Raw genomic sequence first — 27,836 nt, forward strand, 5'->3', positions numbered from 1 at the left:
GAGCCACCCAATAGGTTCAGGATGGACTTTTCCCACCACTGGTGACCATGCTGCAGCTTCACAATACAGTTTGGCAAACTAGAGTTGACCCTTCTTCAGTGGCATCTGTGTCTGGTACACACAAAGTAGGTTTGTAGTGTTGGATGGGGCTTTTGCAGGCTCTCATTAATGGAAGTAATGGGAAAATATACTGCCTGGTAATCTTTCTCCATACTTAACTAATGAGTAGATGAAACATAATGATCTGGGATGGGTTCCTCATTTGTTTCATTCTGATTGGCTGCCGCTTAGTGAGTGGTAGATTGAGCATGTGGAGGGAAACCGGCTCAATTTTAGGCAGTTGCAAGACTGCCTTTTTCTAACCCTTAATTTAACCATATTTTTATTTGCAGCACAAACCCCGCCTCCTCCTGTGGGCGAGGAAACACCAGGTAGGTATCATGTGTGCTGTGTGCCGTGTATTTCGTGGAGGATGCGATTACCACCTAATGCTCTCATGCACGGCTTTGCTATTGGCAGACAGCAGTTCTGGCATGCAGTGGTTCGCTTCTAATTCTTCTTATTGGACTCAGCGATACATGGAAGAAGCTTTCAACCAACCAGATCGGCAAGATTCTTTATGAAAAATACAATCTGGCACATTTAACAATAAGATGGTGGAAGAAGGCGTCCTTTTGAAATTAAAGCTGCTCGCAGGGCGGGTGGTGCATTTAACAACAATGGGTGTTGTGGCACCCAATTGAGATGGTTACCTCCACACTCCCATGCCGGAGCAGGGAGTTAATCACTGCCTAAAACCGCCTTGCTCCCTCGTCGGAGCGGGGAGGTAATTACCTCAATAGGGTGCTACAGAACCCTATGGTTGTTAAATGTGCCCCTCCCGCAAGCGCATTTAACTTCAAAAGGGTGCCTTCTCCCACCACGCCAGCTCGGGGTAGCCCTTGAAAGGCTCCCCCGATGTGGTGCTGCAGCGGCCCACCCCTAAGCCCAGAAAGGCGAATTGAACGTGAAGACTGGTGGTTTCTCTGTCCTTGTTCAAATCCGGCATTGAGCCAAGAACAACCTTCCTGTTTTTCTTTAATACATGGATTGCCTTTTACCATTACTTTCGAATGGATTGTGTCCTCCAACGTATTCCACATCTTTGACATGTAATGTCCACAGCTGTATACTTTTTCAGCAGAGGGCGTCCTGTGTCGATGTGGCCACATCTGAGCACTTGACTACAGTGGGGGTGTGCCCATTTCCGAAGTTCGGGCCTCTTGTTGACTGGTGAGGGACACGTGGAGTGTTCTGATTGTTGGGTATTTGTCCCTCAGCCGAGGGTGACTTTAAAATATGTGCATTTGACTCTGTGTTGCTGAAGATCAGCCTTTATAAAGCCCTGTCCCATTTACACGGTGTTCAGTTGTGGGTGAAGGGCATCCATTTTAACGTTCTCTCTACCAGATGCCCAATTCAGTTTCTTTCCAAAAATGTACAAACCCAGATCCTGGAACCAATATGCTACAAAACCAAAACGTACCAACTCTTTTGATTTCTTAGCATGGTCTTGTTGTCTTATCATTGTTGCTGCTGTCCTCTTTTTTTTGCTTTTGAGTAGCACCTCTACTATATATGTAGTGCAATATACTCTTGGCCTTAATACAAACAGTTTAAGGGACATTTATTGGTAGATTCCATACAGCGCACAATGCCCGGCAGCAGTTTTGCTTTCAATTTGCACTGGATGTTACCTCTCTAGGTTCTTCAAGACTCTATCTAATTCGCATAGTTCAATGAAGAACACACTGCATGGTAGGTCGTCTTCCCGCCTCCCAATATGTGGTCCTCAACTTGGCCGCCCCATACATTCAGTTCTACACTGAACAATACTGTGCCGGATGGGGGTTATTCTGTTACACTTCTGGACCTCATGCTGCCTCTAATGCCTAGTCCCAGATTTGGATAAGCCGGGTAAAGCATGAATACACGCACATTTCCTCTAGGCCCTTTCCACATGGTGGGTGCTAAAGAAGCCCCCCCCCCCTAGCCTCTTATTTCCCTCTCCATACCTAGTAAGGGTTCAGTCTGTGGTGGCGTTTATGGCACACGCTCATCCACATGCAGATCATTCCTGGCTCCATTTTCAACATCCATTACTCATTGTTACATGGAATCCACAGAAGCAACATGGATCCCTGTGATGCATCAGACCCATTTTCTCTCCCTCTCCCTCATTATATTGCAAAGCCAAGACCCACAGCTTTCTGAAAAGATGTTTTGGAGATTTTCCAAGGCTTGGGCCCGCAACTGCTAAAAAGTCCTGGCATTGCCTGTTTGGTCTTTCCCTAAGTAGGTTGAGTTCCGAAGGGATCATCTGTCTGGGGCTGATAGGCCCACGACCTTCCCAGGAATAGCCGATATTTCTGCCTAAAGTCCTAGTGTTTATGCTTGCATTTCATGAGGTATATGCCACCACTTCAGCAGCAATGCCATGGGCACGGGTGCCGTCTTTGCAGGTGAATCTCATTGTGAGGGTGTATGGAAGGGTGTACTGACTACCGGTGGTGTATCCGTACGAGGTTGGTTATCTTTTGGTAGACACAATCCTCTGAATAGCAAATCTGTGCACATTTTCAAAGCTTTCAAACTATTCAATGGCCACTCTTTGGTATTCATCTGCCTCGCTGATGGAGTCTCCCATTGCTTCGTATAGGCTCAACAAATATTGATGCTGATTTGCCGGTCGCAACAAAAGTGAATGAACACAATCTCTGATTTGCAAGCTCCTGTGGGGTAGTGCTCACTACCCTCTGGTGTAGTCTACTTTGTTGAAACTGGAAATGCCCCAACTGAGCTTTCCACCGACAACTCGAAGAGTTCAACTTGTAAAGCCCAATTCTGCCACGCTCCGGTTATACGAAGCACCCGAAATAGCCGAGATTTCCATGCCTTGCTTCACCGGAGAGCACAGTGGGAAATGTGCCTCAGGAAACTGACCCTTTCATTACAATGGAAAGTTAAACGGATCGAAAACCATGTAAAAGCAGATGGGCACCCGTAGGTCTGTAAGTGCGAGACAATATTTTAGGAGGCACCGTTTGCAAATCAAACCTGGACCTTAGCAACCCCTTGTTGCGCCTTTTCCCTCGTATTATTTACACTACTCATCAGAAAAGATGACATCCTCTGCCTCCTTCGCCCAAAACGAGCAAGGCCAATCCTGCTAGTAGAGGCTTTATGGGTTGTGGAGGAGTCGGTGGGTCGCTACACAATATCCTGCACTCTGCAATCCCTTCCAAGTCATCGTGCTATTGTTATTTGGGGGCCCACCTTAGTTTATGTGGGTACTTTTTTTAAATTCTTTTTTTTATTGTTGATTTGTAGTTGATTACAACTTTTCCAACAAAGTAAAAATATTCCACAATTTGTAGTATTGTTTTTAGTTTACATAAAACATTTAGACATTAAAAATAACATCACACATAATGTATAGCACACTTCTTAGAGACATGTATTTGTTCTTAGAGACATGTATTTGTTAGTATGTGTTACTAACACAGATAAATTAATCATAATACAATTTAATGCAAACTTTATCTGGGTACTCCCTCTCCATGAGTAAATTCCGTCCAAGTACCAAGGCTCGACAGTTGCCTCTTCCTGTTTAAGGGGGACCAAGGAGGTGAGGGTCCAGTTCATGGTCCTGCTCGAGATGCTCTGAGCTGTAGAAGCTGCTCGTACCGCGGCTCACTTATCATTCTCTGCAAATAGCTTGCATCTCAACATTGCTCGGTTTGAATTGAAAGATAAAGCTTTACACCTTATCTGTTAACAGTCCTTGTCACTGCTGAATACTTAAATTTCAATAATTAAAATCAAGACACAGAAATGGTCTTAATGGTGTGGTGCCTTTTTTAAAAGTAGCCTTCTTTAGCAGTAGGAGTGCACACACATACAGTAAATACACAAATAAGTACTTTATGCATGCCCGTGTGGGTGAGGTACCGCCGGGCTGGTGGTCTGCTTCGGGTCGGGATTGTAGGAGTGAGTGGGTACATTTTTCAATACGTGGTACATCATTTTGGTGTTGTGTGGTCTAACACTAAGGCATGGTGTGGCTCTGGTCTTGATGTGGACTGTGTTCCTTCCTTTTTGGATTTGCATGATTTCTTCGATCTTTTGCTATGTGGACTTGACAGAGGTGAAAGTTTGTGGTGCTGTACCATCCTGCTGTCCTATTGGATGGGGCTGTTGGGTGAAGCTTATCACTGCTGGTTTTGTGTGCTCAGCATTTTTTTCTTTTTCTCATCAAATGAGAAGCCTTGATCTTCAGTACTGCCACTAATAATTCTGCTCCATATTTATTGTGCATAAACTCCTGCATTCCCGTGGCAGTTCTGAACAAAATAGCTTGGACGCGGACACAGTGCCAAATTGCATTACCTGCACACGAGCCTCAACGCATGGCCCTTCTTACATTGTAGACGTTGAGGCAGAAGTCCATTTTTAGGGTCTCTGCTGTCCTTTTTAGTGGACCGTAAACATTTTTGTTTTTTTCCTCCCCTTATGGTTTTTAGGATCTCTTGACGTCTTTTCGTGGTCAAGGACTTCTTTAGTTTGTGGGTTTATGGCAACACACATGGTTCTTAGGACATGGGTGCTTTCATAAGCACCCCATTTTGGTCCTAGGGTGGTCATATCTCCCTACATTGGTTCTAGGGGCTAGGATGGTGGCCAGTCATTTAGTTGCAACTTTACCAGTGGTACAAACAGATTTACCCTATTAGTAGCACATTGTACCTTATTGGTAGCTCCCGGGGTACAAATGTATTTTTTTTTCTAACTTTTGCTCTCCATCATTTCGATTTTGGGCCATTAATTTGACTTGTGAAACCACAGGACAGGCCTAAAATGGACATTTTGTACACATGGCTCACTCTGAGAACAGTCCTGCACCCTCTATTGTGGTTTGGATTGGGTTAGTCCAGTCCCTAGTGTGACAAATTGAGGTTATTCATCCTTTCTCCCCAAGGGAGAAGTGACTCCCCCCTTGGGCACATGGACTTTCACTCAGGCAGCCACCCTATCTGCATATACGGGACTGCCTTCCATAATGAATACTGAGTCCTCCTATTTGACTTCAGGCATTGTTGAATCAAACAGGCCATCTCAAGGAAGAGGGAATATCTCTTTAAGAAGAGTTGTATATAAGTGGAATGAGTGGACCATAGAGGAAGTAAGAGTATGGTGAGCTGGGGAAGACCCCCTGACGTAATTACACCTTGGAGAGGTGGAGCAATGGTAAGCCGCAGAGCCTGCACCTGATCAAACGGCAGAGTGTGCCAGTCGGAGACGCAGAGGCCCGGAAAAGCAGACCATGGAGAAATCGTTGGGAGAACGGTGTGAGAAGAACCACCCGACGTGGAGGCATGACCAGGGCAATAACATGGTGGGCCATGCGTCCATATAATAACAGTGAGACCATTGCAGCCGGGAGCACTGAAAGCTCCCACCGTCCTGCAAAGGCGGAACGATTGGGAAGCCTTAGACCTGAAAGCAAAGCAACATACCTGAGTGAGTGCCGAGCCGCACGAGGCCACCTTGGATGCAAGGGATGCATTTCTAAAACTTTATATTCCAATTCTCCCAATTAAAAAATGCATGGGTGCAATGTATAAATGCACTGCATTTCTGTATCTAGTTTTCTAGGAGTGTGATGAGTTAATACTACAAACGTGTGTAACCTGACTTTTGATGGTTACTGGCTTGGTGTTCTAAAGTATTTACCCACTTTTTCTCACTGTAGCACCTACATTTAAACTTTGGTGTGCATTTGTATTCCATATAATACTAGACACTAGAGCAGTGGTCTTCAAACTGGGGGGCAGGCACCCTGGGTAGAAAGGGGGTGAAGGGGCAAGGATGTGCAGAGGGAGCCCAGACTCTTTAAAAAGGGATTACGATTGGTGGTTTTGATTAAAAAAATACAAGCATATTTTCTACTGTTTCCCCAGGACATTCTTTGGATGAGTACGTGGGGGGGTCCTGGGGGGAGTGGGGAAGCGGGAGGCAGACCTATTTCTTTTAATCAAGGGGGTGGGGAGGTTTGGTATGAACATTTTTAAATCCCACTGCACTAGAGGTTTTGGAATTCCTGGGACTGTTTTTAATTTTGGCATTTGATTATGATTATGACTTTATTACTGTGTGTTTTGATTGTCTAGAGTTCCCTTTTTCTTTCCACCGCCAGCACAGTGATGCGTTTACCACAGTCTAGGAGTGGCCTGGGTCTTAACTGACCATTACTGTTTTTAAACATGCACTGTAGTTTTATGTTTAATGTGATGAATCAGAGTTGATTCACTCCGGAAACCTTGCCTGGAGCCTTCCAATGTGGCCAAAGAAAGGCAGGCGCTTTCTGATCCTGACCCTAGGGGCGGTGTTAGCTGGGAAGATCACATGGGAGAGGAAACAGATCAGGAAGAATGGAAGACTCCCCGCCCCCCCGCTTCAGTAAATTTCCCCAAGACCACAATCTCCTAATATCTTATTGTAAAATAGATGCTGTTGAAAGGGAGTACTTTTGATGTTATGGACTTCCAATTCCCAAAGTACTGGGATTGACGAAGAGGGCTGCAGAGTCACAAGGTTGCAAAGTGCAGTCCATTTAGGTTAATGACCCACCCCAGAGGGTAGCTGAGAGACATAAAAGACCCCCTCAGGTGCAGGCAATTAGACCAAGGTAGACTAAGGAGAAGCAGCCGAACCAGCAGGAGGGCAGTAGAAGTAGTGCATGGCGGAGTTCTGAACCCTCCATGAAGCACCAGAGGAAGAAATCACAGAAGAGCCTGGATGCCGGGACCATAGTGGCGAGCAAAGTTGATGCCGGTCCTGAGAGTGTCACATGTGCTCTAGATTTCAGCCCCAGAGGTTGCACAGGGGAAAGCGTACCATTTGGTAACTTGCCCCACTGAAAGTGTACCATTTGGTAACTTGCCCCACTATAAAGCGTTCATCTGCGGCCGGTGATCACCGAATCGCTGGGGGAGACAGGAGGGCGCCCAAAGTGATGGACGCACGGCCATCGGAATCAGCGGAGGAGAGGTTGCCGGGCCGCACAGGAGAACTGAAGGCGATGAGCTGGGCAAATGGATGCGCACAGCAGACCTGGTGATTTCACTGTTATGTTGTGGCCCGGGAGCACTCCATGACTGCCTGCTCGCCAGACCCAGACCCCTTTTTGATTACCGAACTGATGTAAAACAAGTGATCGATTGTGACACATATCAAGCTGATTTAAACTAAAGCAGTTGGCATAATAGGAACTTAAAGATCCAACCTGAATGCTGTGACTGTATATATTGGGTTACGATAAAAGCCAACTACACAAAGGAAAGGGGCAATACCTCAAACATAAACCACTATTGCCAAAAACATACCAAGGCAATTGACAAACAACCAGTGTTGCCTAAGCCAAAAGAAGATAACTGAGCATAACACTGTGTGTGAAGGATATTGCCCAGGTGTAGAAAATGTTTTAAACCTGTATTGGCAAAGCCAAGGAAGTGGGAAGGAAAGAAAGAGTTATCAACATTTGGTTAATACAGAGGTGGAACAAAATTGGCAGGAGGGCTGCCCTACTGATCAGAGGTTCAGGACGAAGGAAGCATTGCCTGTCTTGTATGTGGAAAACAGGTGTAGTAAACAGCACAAGTGTGGTTCTCATTCCCCTTGAAGACATTCTTAAACATAATTGTGTGAAGCAGAAGACATATTGTTAAAACCTTTAAAGTTGAACCTTACCACAGAAGTACTTGGAGTTAGTAGTTTGACCTGGCAAGGGAGTATACCAGGTCTTAGTACTTTGTACCAATTGGTTCTGTTCGAGCAAGAGAGTACACCCGAACAGAGAACTGTAGTAGTTTGTCTTGGCTGGCAGGAGAGTATACCAGGTCCAAGAAATGTAACAATTGGTTCTGTTCTGGCAGGAGTACACCGGAATAGAGAGTTGTAGTAGTAGTAGTAGTAGTAAGACTGGCATGAGAGTAAACCAGGTGGAAGTTCCTGAAGTACTGTGGTGGGGTAAGGCTTATGAAGAAGTAGTGAAGAATCACTGAAGTGTTTTGTTGAAGTAGTACTGAAACTAAAGTGGTGCCAAAATATCCTGACATGGAAATTTGTTTTGTATCGAATGAAGCTCTGCAATATTCTTTCCTGGTGACAAGAAACTGGTTTCAAGATCTTTATTGAAATATACGTTGATGACGATAAGCTGTCTGAAAACCTTGGCTACAAGTGGAAAGAGGGAAGCTTTGTTAAACAATTGTGAATCGCCCTTGGAGTCCAAGTTGGAACTTGATTTTGCCAAGTTGGATTAAAAGAGAAGTGAAGTGGAATATTTTGTTACGACACAGGATATCCTTATTTTAACAGTTAAACAAAAGCCTGCTTGAATCTGGGGAAGGGGAATTCTCCCAGGTTATCAGAAGAAGCAGCTATTGTGGTGTGAATTATACCGTTACATTTGTTGAACTGCCATATATTTCCTTATTGATGTGGTGTGCATCAGAGGCGTTGCTGGGTGGGGGGGGGCCTATAGCCCCGGATCTTTTGGTTGTAGCCGTGGATAGAAGCTCAGGGGCTACAACCAAAAGGCTATAGCGAGCCCCGAGTCCCACCAATCCCAGCATTAGCTTAGCCCCTGATCTTTCCCAGAACTAACACCCCTGGTGTGGATACAAGTGTGAGGCACAGATACCCTTTTGTTAGTGTTTCCTTTTAGTTTTTTTAGGCAGGCAAATCCTCATCCGAGTAGGGACGGTGAGGTGTTTAAAGTTGTCCGCCTCACATTTCTGACCTCTCACATTAACTTATATAATTTATTTGACCTAATAGATTGTGTACTTTTTAAAAGTATTTCTTTTTCAGTATTGCAGTGTGTATCATTTTATTTGGGGTTATATCTGTGTCATAACTGTCCTCGCCTGTGTGAAGCTTGACTGATCTAGAACAGGTAACCTGAGGCTAAAGGGTTACACAGGGATGTGCACATATTCTTTTCTTAAGAGGTGTGTTTTTATGCGGGTGACAGAGGGAGGTAAGTCCCAGAGGGAAACTCCAAATAAGTATTGTTCCTGGCCCCTCTATCTTTGATGGAGGATGGAAGATACTGCTGGCAGAATAGAATTGCCTCTGTGAATGGCTCTTTGGTGAGTGGGAGGTGGAGTACTTTTGGCAGCATGGGCCGAATGTTTTGAGAATGCCTGCCCAGCCGATGTGATAAATATTGGTTGCAGGGAAGGATGAGTAGCTGTGAAAGTTTCTATTATTGACACAAGCCACATGTTGGCAACTCTTACACTGAACACAGCAAGTCTCATGGATCTTGATTTCACACCGAATTTTGCCATTTGCATGTACTTTGTGTTTTAAGAGGATGGCATGCCTAGCTGTGTAGCGAAATATGGTTCAGAATGAGAGTGAGCAAGTTATTTCTCATCTTGTCTTTCCTCCTCCCACAGTTGACCCTGTGGTGCGGGAGTGCACCAGCAGCGAGTTCACTTGCCTGAGCGGAGAATGCGTGCCCTCCGAGTATCGATGTGACCGCAGACCAGACTGTCGTGACCATTCCGATGAATATGGCTGCGGTAAGACCTCATTATCTGTGTTGCAACACCAGGGGTGAAATGGACAGTGGCACATCAGTGTGTCTTTGTGTTGAACCCTCCAAGCCATTGATTGCAGATTTCAAATATGAATGGTACTTTTCCAACATTTAGATCCACCCTCCAAGGTAGATCCTCCACATTTTCGGACTTGTGTTATTGAACCCACTCTGCCTGTGCATGAGATTGTCGTATTCAGGGAGAAGGGAGCCTGCAATTGCTCGCACCCATTAGAAATGAGGTGTATCCGCTAGGTGTCCCTGGGCAGGCATATGGGATAGCCAGGAGTGTCCAATTAGAGCACACATTTCCAGTGCTGCATTGACGTAATTGCTTTGTATGAGCATTCGGTTTTCAAAGCACTATTGATGTGCCTTGCCAGTGCTGTTTGCATGGGCCCCAGTAAGGGGAAACTAGGATTCTACTAATCAAGATGAAAAGCATGGCAGGAAGCCTGAAAGAAAGCTAGGGAGCTATGCCTTAATGTCGGGATGCAGCATCATCACAACTCTGTACTTTATAGGGCTGGAATCGGAGTGTGCAAGGGGTCGCTGCCGGTGTTGGGTGTGAGGTACATTGGAAGAGCTACATGGAGACCCAGATCTGGCATACAAGGGGGTGATACCGTTAATATAACTGTCATTTGTTGGTTCCAAGTAAATGATATTCCGTATCTCAGGGTTACCTTCATATTATATACATGTTATTCAGCACCACAATGATTGTAGAATGCTGTAGACCTTTAAAACATCAAGGGTGTCACACATATTCTTAGAGCCCTGGACACTCTTTGGTCATCTGAAAGGATGTACACTTTAAGGAACAGGCCTCAAAATGCTGCATCTCGCGACAGCAGAATTTAGGCTGTACATGGAGGAGCGGGAAGCTTTCAGTCACCAAGTGCATGTTCCCGTCATGGTGAAGGGCTGAGGTGTGTGGGCATGTTGATTTAAAAAAAAATGCTCATGCCTATTGCATGCAGCGACAGGCGGGCTCAACAACCTGGTTTGAATCCATTCCCGACCTTGTGGCCCATCTAAATAAAGACTGGTCTCTACATCCAAGCAGACTTGTTCTGTATGAACCTGACCACCAGATGAAGTGGAGGCTATGCAAATACTGTTCCAGAAGTCTGAATAAATCGCTGCAAATGCACACACCATGACTAAGCTGTATTGATATGGCACACTGTGGGGTGCCGTCGTGTAATATCATGGGTAGGTGTTCGTTGGTAGTTTAGTGCTTTTGCGGCAACGGTGGTGTTTTGACGGCCACATACAATTTGGCCAATTTACCCAAGACCTACGACTTGCAGGGTTGGAATTGAAGATTAGTGTGTTGGTGACAGTTTTTTTTGCTGAAATGTTAAACCTTTTCCTCTTTCTCCGTACAGCAGAAGAGGTTGGGCGGTGCTCCGGTGATGAGTTCACTTGCAGCAGCGGCGAATGCATTCCCCTGGATCATCGTTGCAACCGCAGACAAGACTGTCGGGACAACTCGGATGAAGATGGCTGTGGTGAGGACCTGGCATTCTTGTTTCTTTCCAGCCGCTTCTCGTCGCAAGAATCCTTCATTTACACATTTCAGTTTGTGACGTTAGTCTTTGTGGTTGCTGCTAAGCCTTTTCGTTGTTTGAATGAAAGAGTGAAAAAGGTTCTATTGTGTCCTGACCTAACCTGGTGCTCGATCAGGAGGACTATATCCTGCACGTGGAGACCATGCAAATGGCAGCAGTGTGTGGTATAAATCACAATCACCTAACACAGTGCAATAGATCAGTGATGCATTGTCTCATCCTCACCCACCAGGCAACAATGCTCCTCAGAGGTCCAACCCAAACCCTCATCTCCACTTCAGTCTCAAGCAATGGAAAGCTCCCTACTGAGCAGAGCAGGCATCGAAATGCTAAAGGCGGGCCTCCTGATGAGCATATCGTGCCAGAGCAATTCATTGCATGTCATTTCATACCAACATATGCTGCGTGATCTAGATACCAACACGGACACTCTGGCGGAGTACCACATTCAGATGAAAAGCCACCCCTTCTGGTGCATGCTTTTCCCTAGTCGTCCCTTCCACTCCCTCATTAAGTAGGGCTATGCTCACAGCGTATCCCAAACGGATGTCGGGGTACACTTGGATTTCCTCCCACAGCAACATTTAGTTCTTTTTGTGGGGGTGGGGGAGGGGGGAGTAGGTGGGTTCAGTTTAGGGTGATCGGGGCCAGTGAGCAACACGCTCCTTTTTAAATATGATGACATACACCACATAATATCCAGTTTCGTCTAATTCCTACATGCAGTTATCATAAAACACCTCGTATTCGATTTTCAAAGAAGATAAAAACACCTATGGGACATTGCAATAACAGTTTTAATGGCTGGTTGAATGGGCTCTAATGGTTGTTAAAGACCTGGAGACCAAGTTGGAGGCCTCAGCAGACCGAAGGCTTTTTACAAGGGATTTGGTGACTTTATCATCCAGTACAACCAGCACTACCATTTGTTGAGGTTTTTAGCACCCGGGACACTTACCATTTATTTTATTTTCACAGTGGGAAGGTTGTTTGAGCTTGAACGCAACACACACTGAGCTCAAACAAACTACGGCAAGTAGAAGACCTGGTATGTGCAGTGCGCTCGAAACTCTAGAACAAGCTTTGCTGTTTACATGGTTTCCAAGCCACCCAATTGTCCTGGTGCCAGCACTCCTATAGGTTTTGAGCCATTGTGGGTGACCCTGAGACGCTTTCCCTGAGAATTGATAGAGGTCTCATTGCTGAGCATTGGAGAGGACCCCCTTTCCACACTATGCTGTGAACTGTTGGTTATCCTGATTTGAATGTTATCTATCCAAAGAAAACCTGGAAAGAATGGCGATTGTAGGTCGAAGAGAAAATGTATTGTGACGTTTCCTTCCACTACTTGCTAATTGATTGCCATTTATTTTTTGCAGTGTTCCCCACCACTCCGAAAATCAGGACCCTGCCTCCAGTAATCCCCACCAGACCACCCTATGTGCCAACAACTACCTTTGCCCCAGCCACAACAACCAGGAGGGTTCCAGCCACCACTCCAGCCAGGAGGACTACACCTAAACCTACCCCTGACTTGGGTCCAAGACCGTGCCACCGTGAAGAGGCCCGCTGTCCAAATGGGCAATGCATTCCCCGAGACTATTTGTGTGATGGTGAAAGGGACTGCAAGGATGGAAGTGATGAATTGTACTGCGGTGAGTTTAAGGGATGGCAGAACGGCTTTGAAAGACCAATGCGGGACTGTCGATCAAGTCACCACCTTACTGAATGGAGGCGAAGGAAGCAGGTCTTAGTGTTTATGGAAAATAGGAGCGATGATGAGTGAGGACATTATGCGGCTTGTGGATATTTGTAGGAAGGCATAATGTCTGTGGAGAAAGTGTGCCTGCTAGTAGGGTGCAGAAGAGAACAATACCATGGGTGTGTAGTGAGCAGGGTGATGGGAAGATCCAAGACGAGATGGGTGGAAAGGAGGCCTAGGGAAATTAGCAGGTTGTGTAGGCTTGAGAGGAATTGAGGCAGTCTGGGGAGGAGGAGACTACCTTTGCAGCTTGGGAATAGCAGAGGAAGAGTACATTGATTGGAGAGATGGAGGAGTGACCAAGCCCCCCTAGGGAGGGGCTTGGATTCAGTTGACATGGGGATGGTAGTGGTATAAAGTAGGCTTAGAGAGCAGGGTGGTAGAAGCAGAAGGAGTACCACTGATTAAAGAAGTGAGGAGAGTAGGTCTGGGGAGACGGGAATAGGTTAATGGATAGGGGGGGAATATAGGCAGCAGACTGGGGATCGGGTTAGGGAAATAGAATACATGAAGGGGGAGATTTGTGTAGGGTTGGTGGGTAGAGGGAACTCCTGCAGAGATGGAATGGTAGTCAAGAGGTGTAAAGATACAAGACAATCTGAGGCAGCTGGGTGGTAGCAGGCATCTCCAAGATCCATATAGAATATGTATGCGGGAGGTAGTAGGTGGGAGATTAAGATCAGACACCTGGCTGGCTGAAAATGAAATGGGGAAGCCAACGGTGTGGATGCGGGTTGATGCCTGGATGGTGAACACCAAGGTAGTGGGTAAGGAAGGGACAAGTGTGGAGGCATGGCATAGTTGACGAGGGGCGGGGGGCTGTGGTGGCAGAGCAGCACAGCGAACTACTGAAAGGGAGAACTGACCTAAGAAATGGAGGCAGATGGGTGACAGCAGAAAGTGGCTAAGGAATGTCAAATGAAGCTGGGAAAGGGGTATTAATCAAAACCTGATTAATGAGCTTAGTTTGAATCGTAATGGGTGGTGGAGGAAAATGACTTCTTCAAAAGGTGGGACCGGAGGACTAGGCTATGAAGTGTGCATATGGATTTAGGGAAGGGAGGAGGAAGGAACTGGAGTAACACGACTTAGAATTGAGGTAACGTTGACGATTGGAGAGAGAAACGCCTTGGCAGCTTGAGGGATGTGTGGATATGCTGGGGTCAAAGGCCAGTGAGATAGCTCAGCTAGTTAAATGCTAATGTCAGAACTCTGTGGGCATTCTGCAAGTTTGAAACCAGTAGGGCTTATTCATCCTTTCAACCTTACAATGTAGATTAGCAGCGGGACTGCCCCGAAGCACTATATAACTATTGATTTTATTGATGAGGAAAGACCGCTGTGGTAGGACCTGCCTTTTGAAAGGGTTGGCAAAAGGGCTGCTACAGTAATGCTGCTACCACTGTGATGTGATAACTTCACTGAAAAAGTATGATATGATTTAGTATTTATAACTCGCCTTTACACAAGTGTTTCTAGGCGCCAGAGTGAGAAATGTATTAACAAAGCAATGATATGGGTGTAGGCAGTTAAAAGGAGGTATTGAATTGAATGAAGAAAATCTCTTTAATGCAGTCACCTTTTAATGTTCAATTCCTCAGTCTCTAACCAAGATATGCCTTCTTATCAAATCTCTGTAGCATTCTCAACATTGTGGCTTAAATCCCACATCGAGTAATGATCACCTATTTGCCAAAGTTTATTAATTGAGAAAAAAATGGAAACCTATTTGACCCTTATGGGTCCTGTATCTCAACAACCCTGGGAGTCTTTATCTAGAGGACATTTCAAAAGCTGCTGGCCTGATGCTGCAGGGTCTGGGTCTTGTGCAATTTATAACGCCCAATTCAGTGGCATTGCATTGAATGGGGTTCCTATGTTTTATCTTATGATGTGCCTTCTCAACCTGCCCATTATCTGCATCCAGCCTTGACGTGCCTTTTTGTCCTTCAGGTACACCATCCCCATGTGAACCCAATGAGTTCAAATGCCAGAATGGACGCTGTGCTCTGAAACTTTGGCGATGCGATGGGGACGATGATTGTGGTGACCGGTCTGATGAGACCAACTGCCGTAAGTATGCCTTCTAATAGTGGTCTATCTATTTATCCATTACCGTTCCAAATGCATAAGCCCATTTATGCTGCTTCTCCATACAGAGGGCATGTTAAACCCACACAATTGACCCACCCTACACATAAACACATAGTTGCATTGATTAATGAGATGCCCTAGTACCAACCCTTGCAGACACAGCTTTTATGGAAACAACCTGGCCACTGTGAAGTCACTGGTAAGCATGGCAAGAATCACATTTGCCATGGATGCATACTTCACTGCAAGGTGCCAAGGTGCATGAATGTGTGACCTCTGAATTAGAAGTTCATGTTATGTTATCATGGACCTTGACAAGATCAAAGATTGTTTTGAATCCCGAGACACATCTCTTGGGATTTCTAGTTTGATAGTGATTACTTTAGTTTGATCTACTTTGGCATTATTAAATGGTATGTTTTGAGTGGTCAACCACCAACTGGATATCTGCAAATGGAAAATGGAATCGATAACGAATTAAAGTAGGACAAGGTCAAGTTGAAACAAGGGTTGCAATTTGTTCTGCACTGATGAGCACGCTGGGAGCAGTTGGTCTGCAGAGAGGTTAGAGGAGGACTTGTGTGTACGGATAATGGTCATTGACTTAAAATATACCCTGGGCATTGCATATTGATTTTCAAGCAAGTTGGCAAACTGCTAATTCGAAGTTCCGACTCGACAATTCGAATTGGACTAAGAATTCTAATGTGTAAAACGTTCTTTTAATAAACTATATCACAATTAAAATTCTAAGTTCCCAAAGCCTCCTTGCCAGACTGACTCTATCCCAGCCCAATCAGCCCTCCAAAGGCCCCAGCCCCACAGGCTACCCAGAGGCCTGTGAAGGCTTTTGTCTAATTTCAGACCCCTCGCTTTCCTCCAGATTGTGCTGAAAAACAATCCCGATATGGTATCGGACACACTTTCTACATTCAGCTCCATGAATCAAAGGCCTAAAACATGACTGGATGTGCCGCCTCCTTACCGGCCTTCTAGGGCACATGTCTAATGTGTGACTGATTTTGCCAGCACGGACCTGGCTTGTAAAGGGGTCAGCCTGACCTAAAACTAGTTTCAACTGGGCGGCACCTACCATGGCTGACACAATCTCCTCCCCTCCTGAGAGCTGGTTCAGGCTATGTGTGTTCTTTTTTCCTTCTCTTTAATTGCACTGCCCTTTGCCCCCACTTAAGAGTGCACCATTCAAACCTTGAAGCCTGCTATGAGTTGTGAGTTAAACATCTGTAATGCATCCTTCTCTGAACAATCTACAAATCAGGAACACGGAGAAGGAAAACATGAATCCCAGAAAGGGCTATTTGAGCTGTAGCTGTAATGGCTTTCTAAGGCTTTAGTTCATCCCAGATAAATATACATACCATTTAAGCCCTAGTTACAAGAAATTGTACCAAAACACTTGTTGCTTTACCCTAACTATTTCAAAGAGGGCACATTTATCTCAGACTGTCACTCTATGGACGGTACCTCTTTATTCATAGGTAGGGGTGTTCCTAAACGATCATTGTATTTGTTTGGGTGGTTCTCTGTGGGTTGCTTCTGTTCCTGTACAGACTGATTTGCAGATGGTCTTTCCCCTTCTGTAATGACCTGGCAGTCTTAAGAACGATGATCTGGAGGGCTGCCCAGAGCTACGCCAGAGGTTCAGATTAATTCTAAACCTTCCAGCCATCACCGCTTGTGTCTTGCTCTGCGTCTGTTGCAAACCACTGGCTTCTGGATTTCGCTCATAGTCTCATCTTATGTCATTGATGGCAGTTTTCAAGAGCTGCTGGGTTTGCTTTCTGTTTCCCAATGCTCACTCCTATCCTCTCTCCCGAGTCATGTGCAAGAGGACTGACTGTGACCTGACTGCTTCGAATGCCACTCACTTTTCTTTCCCTTCCGCAGGAATGTCCGGCACACCTTCATTTTTGGGTGTGTTGGTTAGGTGGATCTTTGGGATTTCACAGCTCAGAGGTAGAAAAGCAGCCCGTGCGCCCTGCCTTTCCGGACACTGTTTTCCAACAATCTGGGTTGGGCTCAATCTATTTTGACAGCTGGGATGCTGCTATCATCTCTAAAATCATCCAGAGAAAGCAGACTTTAAAGTTCTAATGGTCACTAAAAGCTTTATCCGACACCTCTGGGGAGTCCAGGTTGCTGGATAGAAAAATATTCCATACAATGAAAGTCTGCATTCCAGGTGGCTGAGTTCCAGGAACTGGTGCAAAATGTGCAGATAACGCCATCCTATTATGATCTGGAATGCTGTGGCACGCCGCCTTTACCATTGTATCCATCACTTTATTATCCGCTTTGCTTCTATTGATGTTGAGGATGATGCCATTCCAGAGCGTTTTGGATGCTTGAGTGCTAGATAACCGAGCATTTGCTGTAGTCTGTGAGGTGCTGATTGCCCAATTCTGATTTCTTTACAATGACTCTGATGGTTATTAATGGAGCCACTGTCTCTCTAAACTCTCCTGTAGGTGAGCACCGGATCAGGGATGTTTGTGAAAGTAGTTAAATTATTCACTGCCAGCACCTGCTTAAGGCCCAGCTGAGAAATATGCGTAAATCAATTCAGGATGAGTGGTGCCGCCACCTCAAATTGTAAAATAGTATTAATTATTATTATTGTTGTTTTTTAGCATGAACCTAGCCGTGGAGCAACTAAGCGTTGTTCGGGTCACAGAGCGAAACAATTGGTAGTGAGACTTTAACACATCATCAAGTAAAGATTAGTGATGATTATCACAACACAGTATATGGCTGGGGTAGCGCACAGGATAACTGGAATTTAGTTACCACCCAAGGTGGTGTTGGAAGAGACAGGTCTTCAGTTCTTTCTTAAACTGAAGGAGACTTGGAGCAGTCTGAGTTCCAGAGGGCCAGAGCCTAGCACCAGAAGGACTGTTTGCTAGTTTTCTCCTGGCAAGTCTATCTAGTTTCTAGTTGGTCTCGCAGGCAAAACTGCATCTTAAGTGTGGTATTCCGCGTTTTTTCCGACAGTAATTACTTAGACGTTAGCTACTTCAAAGAAATTACTTCGAAAACACTTCAAATTATATAGGGGTTGTGGGTTAAGGGATTAAAAGGGGGGCTTGGTGCAAGGGGTACTAGTGTAGGGGAAGGAGGGGATTGGGGGTGGCCAAAATAAAGTGATTTGTTTTGAAGTAATTACTTCAAAGTAAATTATTTCTAAATAATTACCATCCAGAAAAAAGACATGGAACCCTTAAATGTAAAATGCTCTGAAAGAGCCTATAGTTGTGAAAAGGGGAAACGTCTCAGCAAAATGGGCAATTGCAAAGAAACCACATTGACAATCTCATCAGACAAAGTCACATTCAATGATGCAGCATTTACTGAACTAACATCAATGCATGTACTTGTGTAGGAGAACATTCTTCAAAGTGGTAATTTTATTGTAATCCGCCATGGCTTCAAACAGGTGACTGACACAGGAATGCTATCATGACTGGTTGTTCTAATCAATCAGTGAATCTAAGACCTGCCAATGGATAGAGGCAATAATCTCCCTTCATCACTGATCCCTTTTGGCTCCTGCAACTCCCTCTGCAACCTTTGAATCACTCCTCTTGCCTCTGAGACCCCGCTGCTCTATGCCTTGATTCTGCCGTCTTCTCACGCCCCCCCCCCCGGTCCTCCAAAGGCGGGGGAGGGAGTTCTCCTAATGACCAACAAGGTCCACCCTTCTGCCCCATTCCACCCTTTAACTTTCTTCTACACAAATTAAATGAGTCCCCACTTTATTCCTGCCACATGATCTAGTCACCCTGCTCCTCTATTGACACCCAGACCTCAACTCCTTCTGTCCTTGACCTCCATGACCCCTTCCGCACTGAAATTCCTTTAGTACTCATTGGCGACTTTAACCCTCTCTTTCTCTCCCACCCACCAACATGAACGAGAGTCTCTTCTCTGAACACTCGGTTACCTCCCTTCACAATGTACAGAGTCACTCCCAGGGCAACTCTTAAACTTGTCTTCCTCTCCTCCTCATTCTCTTATTGACTGCCCCCGTCTCCCAGCCAGGCTTGTGTTCCTGCTACGTTCAAGCCTGACTCTCTACTTTCTTCCCTTCCGAAGATGCTTTCTATATGCTCTCTGCCTTCTCCTCAGGCCTCTTCCACTGAACAGGCCTTCTCTTCCTTCCACGCTCCCAACTCTGGATGATGCCTAGGACCCACCTCCTCAAAAGAGAAGTGCAGCATTGCCCTCCTAAGTGGTGAAAGGTCTGCATCTGCTCTCCTCTCCTGATCTTGAAGAATGTCTTGTTCTTTGCCCTGGACTCTAGTGAAATAGGATGTTTTAACAAGCGCCCATCTACACTGTCCTCCACGCTGTAAGCTATGCTGAGTTATCCTCAAGCCCGGGTGATCTCTTCTCTTTCCGCTGACAACTTTGTCTGCTACTTCTCTTCTAAAATGCACCACACCCTTACTACTTTTAGCGCCCATAATTTCTCAGCCCCACAGTAGGACAGAGGTACCTTTTGAGTCCTCCTATTTTGTCCGTAGCGTGATTATCCCCCTATTTTAGGCTTATGTGTAGGCTATTGGCAGCTACTATTTAAATTTGGCCTTGATGGGGGTGTGAGCCGATTCGCTCCATTAAGTGCCCAACGTACCTTTTATGGTTACCATTGGGGTATGAATGGAGGTTTCTAAGTCCTTCTCTGACATTTTGTTTCTTGGGCTTCCTTTATTCAAATGAGCCACGAGTCCGGCCTAAAATGACAGTTGTGAGCCCAGCCCTGCGCCCCTTTAGTGGTTTGAACTGGTCTAGACCAGTTCCTGGACCTGGGCAGGCCATCACGTTTCCTGTGGAGGTAGCCCTTGGTGTTTGGAAGTTTTTAGGGTTAACCTGATTTGCTGGCTGCCAAAACGTTTGCGATTGTTGCTTTGGCTTAGGCCAGCCCCTGTGACTGAATGTACATATAGGCAAAGCCCTGTTCTTACACTGAGTTCTGCTGGAATTTTGAAAGGTGAGCAGATTTATCTGCTGGAGGAATTTTCTCAATTTGGGTTGCTGCTGTAATTTTAGGTCCTGGTTTGGCCATACTGGCTGAGCCTTGACTCCTGGGCTAAGCGCCAGGCTGGGTTTTTGGCTGCTGGACGTCCTTGCCGGGTCTCCCTCGTCACCCCACTAGTACTCTTCTGCTTGAGTCAGGCCTTCACTTCTGCTAAGGTTGTCCTTGCCATTTTACTGCGTATTGTTGCCATTAACCGCAAGTGGCTTCCACTTTGGTGGTGGTACCACCGTAGGCTAGAATGATGTTGCTACCCCAACATCCTGCCTCATCGGATTCTATGGGTTGTCCTGGGTCTCCTCCACTGTGTCTCCATTGTGGAGCTGTATTCTTCTGGCTGACTGCTGTCTTGTCCTTTGAGCCACCAGAATCTGCTTGGTCTGGTTCGTGTTCTTTGTGCCATTTTTGCTGCTTGATTCACTCCTAGCTGGTGGGTCCCACTCCTGGGGAGGCAGTTTGTTCTTCTTCTCTGCCATTGGGTCCTGTTTTGCGAAGGGTTAAAGTACCTGGGAAGTTGTTTCATATAATGCTTACCTAGAAAAGAAGCCTTCTGCTTACTGGGTTGTTTCACTTTGCTGGAACTGTATTTTCGTACGCAATCATGAAGACCTCTTTGGGTCCTTGACTTCTGCGTCATTAGTTCTACTCGCTCTCAGAGCTCCCTGTGGTAAAGATTCCTTGAAGATGGGTCTTAAACGCATTTCCGCAGGGTCTTCTATTGGGGGCTGTTTCTGCTGTGCTGTATCCTCTCCTGTGGGTACTGTTCCTCAAACCTGTTGCTGGAGCTTTTCCTGAAGGTCTCCTTTGATTTCCCCTGGTGTGGGTTGCTTTCTCTGCACCTGGTGCGAAGAACTTGCACTTACCTGGCTTTCCTCTATAACCATGGGTCTGCCTAAAGAGCGTCTTGTTCGTTTCCTATAGGGCGCGTTCTAGAACCTCAGGGACTCCTACAAATGATATTCTAGGGTACTAAACCGAAACCGTGACATTATTTCTGCATCCCCCTAAGGTCCCTGGAGTTCTTCACCAAGACTGAGATTTTAAGCAAATACACAGATTATCTAGACCTTTTTGAATCATTGTTTTGTGGTCCTGCGTCTGGTTTTACATGGTATAATTGCTTGCTACTTAGATTTCCTTCCTTGGAGCGTAATATGTCTAGGTAGTGGGGAGCCTAAAATATATCCTAGACTTTGATAGCGCTCCTGGCTTTGTTGGACGTTATAGTCCACGGTTTCCCATCTCGAGGAGCTATACAACAGTGCGGTGTGCGTATTGTTGGAGAACCCAGGCTCGTGCATCAATTTCAGGTGAATAGAGAGAGATATCTTTATTCATTGTCCTGCAAGCCCATGAAACCAGCCGCCTGCACCTAATGGGACTCAACCTTCCTGACCTGACCCGCCCTTCAGACGCTATGTTTTCATAGGGCAAAAATGGTAACCTGGCCTGAGAAGTTTCGAGAAAAACGATGACTAGGCTTTCCTGCACACTTATCCTGCCAGAGCATTGAACACATTCATTAATAAACAGTCGTATGTTTGTATCCAATTCTGCTGGTAATTTGCTATGGCGACTTCCGGTCTGCCTGCCTAGGGGCGTTGTACCCCCTTACCCCAGACGACTTCTGGTCATTGATGGGCATCCTTATGGTTCATACCAGTCCATGCTGAAGGGCATTCATCTTGGCCCAGTAACCTAATGCGGACAGTGCTTTTCAATCTAGTTCATAGAGTGCATGCTCAAATAAGTCTGCATTCGTACAGATAGTGGCAAAGCCAATTTGGGATAGGGGAATCTAAAATGTTTGCTAAAAGGAAAACGCTACAGGGAAATGTGTGGGAATAAAAAATCTACAATTTAGATCTTCTCCTTAACCAAGAGAAGTTCTTGATCTGCCCAGTCCCACAGTACTCCGCCTCCTTAACCTTTCTGCTCATGTTAACTTGTTCATAACCAAACCCGTCCAATGTTTGTCTTGTCCCTGTTACCTGTTACATTCTCCACCTATCACCACTGGCCAGCAGCCATGTATTGCTCACTGTTGTACGTCACTTGGCTCAGGATTGCCCTGATGAGTCTGTATGTTTCCTGTCAAAACACCCATGTCCTCCATAAGTTCACAATGCAAATTGTAGAAGTCTGGTACAGCTCTCGTCCGTGGGAATGAGCCTGGTTAAATTGAATTTATGTAATTTCTTCATAAAAACGTGACCTGGAAAAAATGTAGTTGGCAACTGGCCTACATCAGGCAGGATTGTTGTACCAGCTTTGTGCTTGCAAGGCCACCATCACACAGGCCTTTGGACCCATCCTCCTTCCACTAAAGCCAACATCAACAATGGTGCCCACTACATGAAAATGGGCCTCATTACGACCCTGGCGGTAAGTTACCGCCAGGGCCGTGACTTTACCGCCATGGCGCAAACTACGTTTACGCCATGGCGGTAAGGGGATTTACCGCCCCATTCCGACCTTGGCGGGGCGGTAAATCCCCAATCCCCATTTACCCTTCCCCATTCCCATTTTTGCCCCATAGGGCATAATGGGAGTGGGGAAGGCGTTAATTACGCCACCGTAAATTACGGTGGCGTAATTAACACCAAGTTCCCTTACCGCCATGGTTTTTTACACCTGCTAAAAGGCCCAATGGGTTTAAATGATCAGATCTTAGTTCCCTGTCTGCATTCTATGACCTTTGGCTCATTGGACACTTTATGGTATCGAAAGTGACGCTAGAGTTTGAAGCCAGAGGGTTCCGTCTCCCCAGGGAGGATATCGGTGTATGACTCGATGCCCTGCTTCTCCACTTAACCAATGACCTCATTCTCTAAGCTTATTGTCAGGGAGATGACGGCAGCATCCCCACTTAGAAAGGCCCTTACTACAGAACAGTTCTGAAACTAGCCTTCTTTCATATGTTGCACGATTTGTGGGGCACACTCCAGCTTAGCATGCATTGGAAGGATTCCCACAGAGGAGACGCTCGTGCTACAAAAGGTTTGCTATCCATTGACATTAAAGGAATGACTGGCATACTTATTATTTATTTATTGGTTATTTTATACAGCAAATGTTTCAAGGTGCATCAAGACAAGGGGGGGAATAGGGATGAGGAAAAGGTATAAAACAAAACGTTCTTAAAAGGTCTTGAAACATTTAGAAGGTGCAAGTGCTATAGCATAAGAGAAGGGCAGAGGGGGCGGAGGAGTAGGGGAAGTGAAGGAAGGGGGGTAGAGAGGGAAGAAGACAAACAAAAGAGCTACTTGGAGCTACTTTGGTGGTGCACCTGAAGACTATTTGAAGAATGCATTGAGTGTTCATGTGTCCTGTGCTTGAGGGGATTCATAACTGACAAGTCCAACACATTGTGCCTAATTCTGTTTCTTGTTTGTGGCAATGCACTTTAAATTAGTGGCTGCATCGCGTGTAGCCATTTTGGCTGAAAGCCTTTTGTTCGTGTGCTTGGTTGCCCTTGTGTGATTGGGTGAAGACTGTGATTGTTTCTGTAGGTTGTCTTCTGAGGTGAACTCCTAGGAAACTGTGGGTGTTGCTTAGGGCGCCTGGGGGGGAATGGCATTTCAGAATGGAGCATGAGTGGAGATTCGGGTCACTTTCTACTCTCTGATTAGTGCATAAAAGTTAACATTTTGCACCAGAACGTGGACAAACTGCAGAGTGTGGTCTCCGAAGCATCCTGTGCAGTGAATGTCCAGATGATGATGGAAACGCTGCACCAGCATCTTTCGGGAACCCCAAAACCAGAACGTGAAGCACAGTCGTCCCCGGTTACCAGAAGGGACTTTTCATAATGCCCCTTTCTCTTGATCTGGCTGGGAAAACTGTATCGTTTTGTTATGAAGCCCTTTTCTTTGCAAACCTTTTCAGCTATCATGTGCTGTTTGAGCCCTGAAATGAGACATTGTATCCTTCTATTGTCTCGGCCTGGCTGGTGCCTCTGCTGTATGCTTTGACTGTGTAGCAGAAACCAGCACGGAGTCTACCCGTGGCGTGTCCTGCTGCCTTTAATCGAACCGCACCCTGTAACCGTATCATGAGTTACTGTGTGCCATCTTCAATCAGAAGTCATTGAGCTGCTATCCACCCCCCCCCCCCGCACTTTCCCCTTTCCCTGCACTTGCACCATCTCGATGTCACCTGGCCTAGTAACATCGTTGTCTCTGTCTTCCCTCTGTTCCCCCTCCCTTGCTCGGCGTGCCTTGAAACACTTGTGTATAGGCGCGTTATAAATGCCATATCATATCTTTGCATTTGCTTCTGGGACCTCAGCTATGCTCATGGGTCCAATACTGGGGGGACAGGGACTTCCTTTGCTGACCTTTCTCATCCAACTGAGAATCATGACCCTTTCTGCTGCTGCTGTTTTAAGGGCCCCTCTGCAGGTTCCTGAACGGTGTGGCCAGCTGAATGTCTTGGTCACCAGGCTCTGCATCTAGTGATCGTTCTGTTCGAGCGTGGCCGGGCTCCAGTGCTGAACGCTGCTCATCCAGCTGCCCACTGCAACCGCTCCTGGTGCTGCTTCTGAGGTCACGTCTGCAGGCTTTGGATCTGAGGCGTTCCAAGCATTTCTTGGTGTCGATCTCCTATTGGTGGTCCCCTTTCTCACTTGTGTGCTTTGGTTCTGGTACTCTGGCTGTAGGGCCCCGGTGCTGACCATGCCCACCCAGAATAGAGTCTTGCCTTGATATTCTGTTGGTGATGTACCCATTAGCGTTTGCAGTGTCTCGCCCTAGGGAATGGTCGAACTACTTCATGTATGTCCTGTCATTCCTTTGGATATCGTCTTTGCTTCCGTCTCATCTCTGGCGCCCATGTCTGCAGACCACTTGCTGCCATCCATGGCTTGAAATAAGCCCATTGCTTTCAACGGGCCCAAAGACTAACATTGGAGCTTGCCTGTTATTGTTTTTGAGGGTCTTGTGAGCCTCACTGACGGTCCAGTTGGACTTTGAGGATTTGTGTGAACATTTCATGACCCTGTCAAACCACTATTGTTTGGTGTTTTCCTTTATTCTGAAAAGTTATCAAAATTGACTTGGCTGCACATATTGTGTAGTCATGTTTTACATAACGTTATTAATACATTCTTGTATAGGTGTGTGTGTGTGTACGTTGACTTGTCGTGCATTTATGAAAGGTGCTTACTTTTGAGCCAGCTCCCTCCTTCTGAGTTGCCGTGACTACTGGACGTTTCACAACACACCTGCACTCTCGGATTGTCGCCTGCGCGATCTTTGAACTAGGAATAAAATCAAAATGACTAACACTGACCAACCACAAAAAACGAAACACTGTACTTTTGATCACCTTCAATGTTTATCAAATAAAATCTCAGTTTTCTCTGACCTGTTTTACTTTTGACATTTCAGTCACACAAATGACAAACAACGTTTAACTGCTGTAAGGTCGGCCATGTTGCGCAATGCATCTCCATTTGGTAGCTTCTGTATTACTATGCATATTCTGTTTATTGAGGTGCGTGTGCATGCTTGTGCTTGCAGATGTGTGTGTGTGTGTGTGTGGGGGGGACCTCACCTCTTACAGTGACTTTCATTAGTCTCTGGAGGCATTTGCCCTATGAACCGTTTACATGATCTAAACTCCTGTGTCCTTTGCAGCCACAAAGGGTCCACGTGACACCTGTGCCCCGGATCAGTTCATCTGCGTCTCCTCGCGTGGCTGCATTCCTGCCAGCTACCAGTGCGACGATGAGGCCGACTGCCCGGATCGCTCTGATGAAGTTGGATGCCGTAAGTTTGCCAATAATGGAAGACAATCAAAATGTTTTGCGGGCTACATGGTGTTTGTTTGGTGCATGTGATTACATTTTGTACCCACACAGACTGAGCTGGTTCCTCTGCCAAATTGTTCCCACTCGGGAGGTCTATAATGTATGGAAATTATGAATGCTGCTGTGATTGGACATTCCTGGCCGTTTTTGGAATTGTGATACTTGACCACCTCCTGCCACCGTGGCACCACACGCTGGAAAGGTTGCCCTCGGCAATGGATAATCTCCTTTATTGACCTGAGGCTTTCAGCTCTATATTTAACAAGGCTACATCATAATACCGAGGATGAGAAACAGTGTGCACTCTTTGCATGTTTTCTCAAGGCCTCATTGTGCACTTGTATGTAGTGGAAGTGGAGAATCATATAAACGATGTCCGGGGGATCCGTTTCACACTGTGCCTCTGTGACTGTCATTTCTCCCTGTAACTGATGACCACCGGATGCTCCCATTTACCACTTGTATGTCCCATACCTTTATCACATGGTGAGTTCTCCTCCTCTGCAGGCCCTCCTACAGTGATCACACCTCCAGAAGAGACCATCTCTGCATCTCGTGGCGAGACTGTGCGCTTTACTTGTGTGGCTGTCGGGGTACCTACCCCCATCATAACTTGGAGACTGAATTGGGGGCACATTCCAACCACTAGCAGGTGAGTACTATTTGGGGAATTCTGAGCAGGGAAAGGTCACTTTCACCTTGAATATGACTCTCTAGTGTGACATCGAAACTATGGATTGAGGTTTTTGTTCATCAGAACATTTTTCCTCCCGTCTCGTTACTTTCTCTTATGCTCTTTATCTGGCGTTTATACTCATTGATACTTTTTCGTCCCCCTTTCTTGGAGGCCAGAGAGACACTGTATGGTATTTGAAGAGCGTAAGTCTCTCAATGTGATGAGGGGTGTTCTACAACCCCAAAGCTCTGGTGTTTAGAGAGAGCAACCCATAAAGGACCCAAAGGGTGCCTGCAAAGGTCTAATCAAACTCTCACTAGTTGGCATAGCTCAGCAATTGGGCTTCACTAAGAGCGGTGATCACCGGTGAAGGGTAAACATCACTCACAAGGGAGATGATGTAACCGATTGTCCATGCAGTATTGAAGTGTTTCACAAGAAAGTGAATTTAGTTAATTCAACTACATTGTAAGTAACACTTAATATACACACGCATAAAAGTAGCAAGGTATCCAAAATGCAGACCACCCACACTTTAAATGAATACACTTTCACCATTACATCACAAGACCTTAAACTGTTGCCATAAGTGGCGTGTAAAAGAAGTGCTAGAGCATATTGCAAGTCTTATAAAGGCGCAACAGTACCAACTCGGACCTGGAAAGTCCAGCCCTAGCCCCTGACCAACTGTCCAAAACTTGCAGATAAGCAAGCAGCTTCACTTATTAAAGAGATATTTAAATTGAAGTCAATACGAAGGTGCATATCCCGTAGGCTGCATAAGACAATTTCAATAAGTAAATGTGATTATTGTTATACGAATGTGTAAGTATGTACTTATGTGTTCATTGAAGAAAAGGGTGTGGCCACCAATCTGGGCTGTGTAAGGGACACCAGCAGAGGTGTCGCTGGCAGTGACCTGGGGCGGGGCGGGAGGGCTATAGCCCTAGGTCTTTTGGTTGCAGCCCCAGATAGAAGCTCAGGGCCTACAACCAAAAGGCTAGCTAGCCCCTAGTCCGGGCAATTTCCGACATTAGCGTAGCTCTGGATCTTTTCCAGACCTAGCAACACCACTGGACACCAGAGCTAATTCTTGCACCCAGTTTACACCAACAAGGACGAGGCCAGAGGTGGCCTCTGGTATGGCTTTGCGCCCTATCAAGATATAAACAGTCTGAGGATTGGAGCAAAAAGGCTATGCAAGCACGCA

General features: G+C 46.0%; 1 protein-coding gene across 7 annotated transcripts in view; it reads left to right on the forward strand.

Moving 5' to 3' along the window:
* HSPG2 (heparan sulfate proteoglycan 2) overlaps positions 1 to 27,836 on the forward strand; it is a 1,237,996-nt gene that overhangs the window by 332,260 nt on the left and 877,900 nt on the right. For all 7 annotated transcript variants that reach the window (XM_069610942.1, XM_069610946.1, XM_069610944.1 and 4 more), the window contains 6 exons: positions 9,507 to 9,632; positions 11,047 to 11,166; positions 12,606 to 12,881; positions 14,942 to 15,061; positions 25,778 to 25,909; positions 26,458 to 26,602. In XM_069610942.1, the coding sequence (XP_069467043.1) occupies positions 9,507 to 9,632; positions 11,047 to 11,166; positions 12,606 to 12,881; positions 14,942 to 15,061; positions 25,778 to 25,909; positions 26,458 to 26,602 (919 nt within the window). The remainder of the gene's footprint in view (positions 1 to 9,506; positions 9,633 to 11,046; positions 11,167 to 12,605; positions 12,882 to 14,941; positions 15,062 to 25,777; positions 25,910 to 26,457; positions 26,603 to 27,836) is intronic.

Source organism: Ambystoma mexicanum, chromosome 8 (genome assembly GCF_040938575.1).
Source record: "Ambystoma mexicanum isolate Mex_15411 chromosome 8, UKY_AmexF1_1, whole genome shotgun sequence".
NCBI lineage: Eukaryota > Metazoa > Chordata > Amphibia > Caudata > Ambystomatidae > Ambystoma > Ambystoma mexicanum.